Raw genomic sequence first — 6,000 nt, forward strand, 5'->3', positions numbered from 1 at the left:
TTAAGGAAGCATTTGTTTTGATGTTTAGGTATTTGCGTCTTTACGAAATTATGTTTAATAGAAATTTTCATGACAATGACGATTCGAGCTCATTTATATACTCCGGGATTTTGTTATTTAGTTATTTTGATAGCAAAATTATCAACTATACGATTAATAAACAGATTATTTAGACAACTATTTGTACATTATTGCGTTTATTTTATCAATTGTTTGTATCTAAAAATACGTTGTATAACGTGCATATATACCTTAATATTAATTTATATTAAATATGTATTTATATATTTTTTGTACATGTGTCGTGCATTTTTACAAGATTGAGATTTTTTAATCACGTACTATTTATGAAATACTAGTTTATTTTCTATGTATTCTATTGTATGAATACTAAGATCGTCGTCTTACTATCAGTATCGTAAGAAAGAGCAATTTATCGCGATGAGCGCCTTCCTCACACGCGGAATCTTCATACATAATAAATTTAATTGAATCTCAGACTCATCCGCGCTCCGGAATCTTATTATATTTTCTAAATATCCACCTTGTTGGAAAGGGTTGGAACGGAATCATATTAAGTGCGGAGGCGTATAGAATTGCAGATAAGCATACATTATATAAATAACTTACATTTATCTACTACGAAAGAATTTAAAAAAAAAAAATTCTTTCGTAGTAGGTTTTCAGTTTATGTCACTTTTAGAATCTTCTACTTGTCATCTTTTTTTTTAATACGTATCTCACTTATTCAGACGTTCTATATTCAATTATTTTTTATATATTTCGTTCTTAAATTATTATTATAAAAATATAATCATGTATTTTGAAGCGTAATATTATAAATCGCTTCCGCCATTAAATAAAAGCGCCTCGTTGTGTTGCCCCCGTCTTACTAACTTGAGTTAAAACGAAAGAGGGTTAAAAGGAGTTTTAGATGTACGAACTGCTTTTGATCTTATTATTGCTATAAAATAATGCCGTATAATCTTATTAAACGCGATGTTAGCTCTCAATGAGCGTTATATGTATTAATTCGTTTCAGGTTAACTCTTACATAAAAGTCTTTAAGATGCATTAAAAAAATATTAAAAACTTTTTTAACTGTATTCAATTTAAAAGGTATAAATGGAGTTACAATCAGTAAAGTCTCGAGTTAATGATCAAAAGGAGTCCCGTTGGGACTAGATAATCAAACACCTCGAACATCGAAGTTCGGTTAAACGGCAGATGAACTCGCTTCTATGATATTATGGTAATTTATTGCGCTTCAAGTTGCGCCACTTCGATTTTAATTCCGAATAAACTTTTAAGACGTTCGAGAAATACTTCACGGAAGGGGTATAAAGACGCCAATAAGAGATCACTTTTGAACCATAAATCTACTTAGGGATTTTTTATATTTCTACTAAACAGTAATTCCCTTTTCGAAAAATAGAAGCATTTCATTGCTTCGCGGATAGCGTAGCGTCGAAGTAGCGTATACAAATACTAGGACGCTAATATCAGATAACACTAAGTATATTGTCTTTTCATTTGTCCTTAGTAACTATATTTATAACGAGTTATGTTCGCAATAATATACCGAATTACGCAGGCAGATTACACGTGACAAACTTATCACACAGATGCCAGCTCTCGTAAATCGTGCGCGCAGCTCAAGCAGACAATATCTGAAAACAAATATGACCGCACTATTTAAAAAAATAAAACAAAGAACTGGATTAACGTATCACACGGGCTAGGCGCTAATGCCTCCGCGGTGACATGATTTATACGCACAATCTGGATGTGTAATACTTACAGTTTACTTGCTTTTGATTTGGCAATGGCTCGAGCTGACAACTCGCTTGACGATGTAATCACTGGCATTGTTCTATGTAATCTCATGATACGAGCAGTCACTTGCATAACTGCAGTATAAACAAACCGCGCGATAGTTATAATCTGACATCTGATTCCTTAATTTAATTATTTTCCGATAATTTAAATACTAATATTTATATTTTGCCAGGTTAAGTAACATTGCTCTGAATAGTAGATATACAATTAGATATAAACAAGTTCAAACACGATGTTCTTTTAACAGAAAAAAAAGATTTCTTCTCATCAAGCTTCTGTCGAAACATTTTAGTACAACCACTTAGCCCATATTGGTGTGCCGGCTCTTTGTTAAGGCTTGTGGGTGGATGCTAATTGCAAAGACGCCCTTCCCGCTCATTGTTTTAGAGCAAGCCATGATTGAAGTTTCGGCGGCGGCGAAGGAGTGATGTGCACTAACCACCGTGTAAACACCTTCCCGCATCAGAATCGCGTCGGTCGCTCGCGCATGACACATACATTAACAACCTTACCGGTCTAATATTTTCATAATCTAATGGCGATGTTCTGTGAAACAATGCTTCGTTCGTTTATTCAAACAATTATCTCTGTATCTGTAACTGGTTAGACTGACCTCTTTAAAATCGTCTAAAATTTTTATTTTTGTTTTGCTCGCTACACCTTTTTATTTTAGTCTGTATTATCTGAAGTTTAATTTTATAATTTTTTGTTGCAGGTGACACTTGCCCAGATTTGCCGAGGACAAGACAGATCCTCTGGTCCGCATAATTTTCATGAGCCGAGCGAAGAAACTCGCCGTAAATTTGAGTCCTGGTGGAGCGCACAAGTTTCACCGCGACCTCCGCCATTTAGTCCCAGACGCTATCCTTCTCCTGGTCCTAAAAACCGTTCCCCTACTTTAAATCCCCTTCCTGACCATTTACATCCAGCATTACAAACTGTTCAAAGTCAGTATCCAACCCAGAAAACTAGGATGAGGACTAGCTTTGATCCTGAACTAGAACTACCAAAGCTACAGCGCTGGTTTTCCGACAACCAGCATCCAAGCAGACAGCAGATTCAGCAATATGTACGAGAATTAAATAATTTAGAGTCGAGACGAGGGCGAAAACCCTTAGATGTTAATAATGTTGTTTATTGGTTTAAGAATGCTAGAGCAGCTCAAAAACGGGCAGAACTGCGCAATATTGGTGGTCTAGGACATCTTGGAGTTAATGGCTTTAACAGTAGAAGCCACAGTCCAACCAATGGATCAATAATGGTCGGTAATGACAATTACAGTTCTCACGATCATAATTCTATGAAGAGTCCAATGCAACTGACGGGAAGTCCTGGAAGGTACCCAATGTCAGTAATGTCGGAGGATAATTTATCCAATGCCGGCTCTGATTTAGAAGATGATGGTGGGGAATTAAATACAGATGATAGACCCGAGAGTCCCGATGCACCACTTTCTCTTATTACCACTAGGAAAAACAACCATCACGACAGGGAGGAAAACACTAAGGAATCCCCGAAGCCACCGGATATAATAAAGGTATTTAAAAATACTACATTTACTTAATAATCTTATATTTTTTCTCAATAATCCTAGATACTCTTTTACATGTGATCAGTTAGATATGATTAATTTATGGTATTGAGTATAAAATGTTACTACCACTACTACTACTACTGCCTATTTGGTACTACTAGTACCAAATGTGGGTTGTACTATTAAAGTCTTTTTTTAATTTATTTTACAAATGCTTCGTAAATCAATATTCTATATTCGTTATTGTCTTGCAGGTTCATGATATTAAGCAAGAACCAAGGGATCTGAGCAAATCTGAACATATGCCTTCTCCACAACGATCTCCAACTAAAAATAGTGATAGTTCACACAATAACAATAATAATAATACCGAAGAAGAAAATGGAGGTGGTGATGATCCAGATATCGCTTCTGATGATGAAGTTGTTCAAGAACGGCACTACAGACCCTCATCGCCTCATCTCGATCGCTTACCTTTTCCAATGGTGCCAAATCATCCAATGTTTGGCCATGGCATAATGTACATGAGTCAATATATGAGTGGTTTTCCTGGTGTAGGTGGTGTTCCCGGAGAAGGCGCCAGTGGATTAAACTTGGCCTTAGCTGGGGCATCCGATGAGCGGCGCAAACGCAACCGTACATTTATCGATCCAGTATCTGAGGTTCCTGTCTTGGAACAGTGGTTTTCAATGAACACACATCCTTCGCACAACTTAATACTCAAATATACCGAAGAATTAAACAGGATGCCCTATAGGCAGAAATTTCCGAGACTTGAGTCGAAAAACGTGCAGTTTTGGTTTAAAAATCGTCGAGCAAAGTGTAAGCGATTGAAGATGTCGTTATACGAACCAACATCTCCTGGACACTATTCACATCCTGGACACCCCCATGCCATTGCCGAAAGGAAGTTGGTTTGAACAATTCATCATATCTCAACGATACCGAACGAAACAGTTCCAACCTTGTCATCGTTTGGGTTCAAAGAATGTTTTGTGTTTCTGGAAGCAAAATTTAAGACGAAAGACTGACTATGAATCGTTTATGGTATAAAAAGTGCCATTCTAGTGTATATTGTGGCGGCGAGAGTGCATCAAAGCATAAAGGTTCTAAAAAGGCTATAAGAATAATTCTTCCAAGACGTAATGATATAGATTCGCTTCATAAATAAAATATTTTAAAGCTATATAAATAAGTCGATAAATACGTTATAAATATTATTATTCTTCGCTTCTAATAGTTTCACAATATAGTAGATGAATCTCAAATGTACTTTTAGTACAGTTGTTTTGTACATTAGTAATGTAATCTTTAAGTTTTATTTATTAAATATTACGATATTATTACGTATGAACTGTAAATTTTAGCAAACATTGAAATGGAGAACCCAAAGTTTCCATTGGTTATTACGTAACATGTAAAAATTAAATTTAATAAAGCAATGTTCTAATATTAATAATATGAGTCATTAAGGTATATAGGATAATAAAATATTGCACATACATTATGAGAATAATCGAACTCTTTTTTGCTCATAGGGGCTCTAAAGGTTTATTGTATGTATTTACGTAGACGTTATTATAATGTAAGTGATATTAATAATGTATAATTATAACGCACATTCCTCTATCACATGATTATGTAGTACTCAATCCAAAGATTGATTATATAAAATAAAAATAGGATATTACCAAACTTACAATGGTATTGTTTGATAAATGAACGGATCGATGCAAGAATAATTTCGGATAATTCAATTAGATAAATTGTTGAAAAAGTTACACGGATTTGTTTTTATTTGCATAAATCATTTATCACAGATTTGTAAACATACGTTTTTGTTCTTGCGTAACCGATTTGTCTGACTAGTTTATATTACAAAAAAATTAATGCGTATTTTAGTTCGTGGATTGAGTTGGAACTTTGTCTCGTTGATTGTACTTGCATAAATGTTTCTCGCATAGTACTATCAACGTACAATAGATGGCGCGACTCGTATTGTATAAACATTGACAGAGGCAACGCCGAGCATTAGGTAGATTTGTATAAAAATACAATGTTACAGTATTTACGCATTTACATATTGAGGCTGTTTTTACTTACGGTTTCTTATTTGTATTGTTTTATAGTTTTTAAACACATCACTAGTGGTAACCGCTATAAAATGTTTTGTTGTTTCGATGTTATGCTTGTTTTGTGAAGCTGTGATGATATTTCCAAATAATGTAAATATTTTATTAATGTTAAATTAAGGTTTTTATCATAAAGCTACGTCACTAGGCTCACATGAAAATTAAGCATTTACTGCTTATATATTGAGAATAATTGGCTAAATGTTTATTCCATTCAATTATATAAACAAAAATTTAATGAATATAGTATCTACGATATTTAACATATGTCTTTTATTGCGATACTATCCCGAATCGTTAAAAAAAACACAAATTATTAAATTATTTGTTTTGTTACAAATAAACCAACGAGTTATATACTTTTTTACATTAAGCACAATACGTGTTAAAAATATATAATACAAAATAATTAACAAATATGTTCAATAACAACTATAGCTCAATAGTCACACTCGTAAATATATATTTATAAGGAGCTATTATGACACCGCCACA

General features: G+C 33.9%; 1 protein-coding gene across 1 annotated transcript in view; it reads left to right on the forward strand.

Annotated features, from left to right (window-relative positions):
- LOC125067075 (homeobox protein dve-1) overlaps positions 1 to 5,694 on the forward strand; it is a 77,259-nt gene extending 71,565 nt beyond the window's left edge. The window contains exons 5-6 of the mRNA XM_047675458.1: positions 2,555 to 3,376; positions 3,628 to 5,694. Of these exons, the coding sequence (XP_047531414.1) occupies positions 2,555 to 3,376; positions 3,628 to 4,293 (1,488 nt within the window). The 3' untranslated portion in view covers positions 4,294 to 5,694. The remainder of the gene's footprint in view (positions 1 to 2,554; positions 3,377 to 3,627) is intronic.
- The last annotated feature ends 306 nt before the right edge of the window (positions 5,695 to 6,000 follow it).

The sequence above is a fragment of the Vanessa atalanta genome, chromosome 1 (genome assembly GCF_905147765.1).
Source record: "Vanessa atalanta chromosome 1, ilVanAtal1.2, whole genome shotgun sequence".
Lineage (NCBI taxonomy): Eukaryota > Metazoa > Arthropoda > Insecta > Lepidoptera > Nymphalidae > Vanessa > Vanessa atalanta.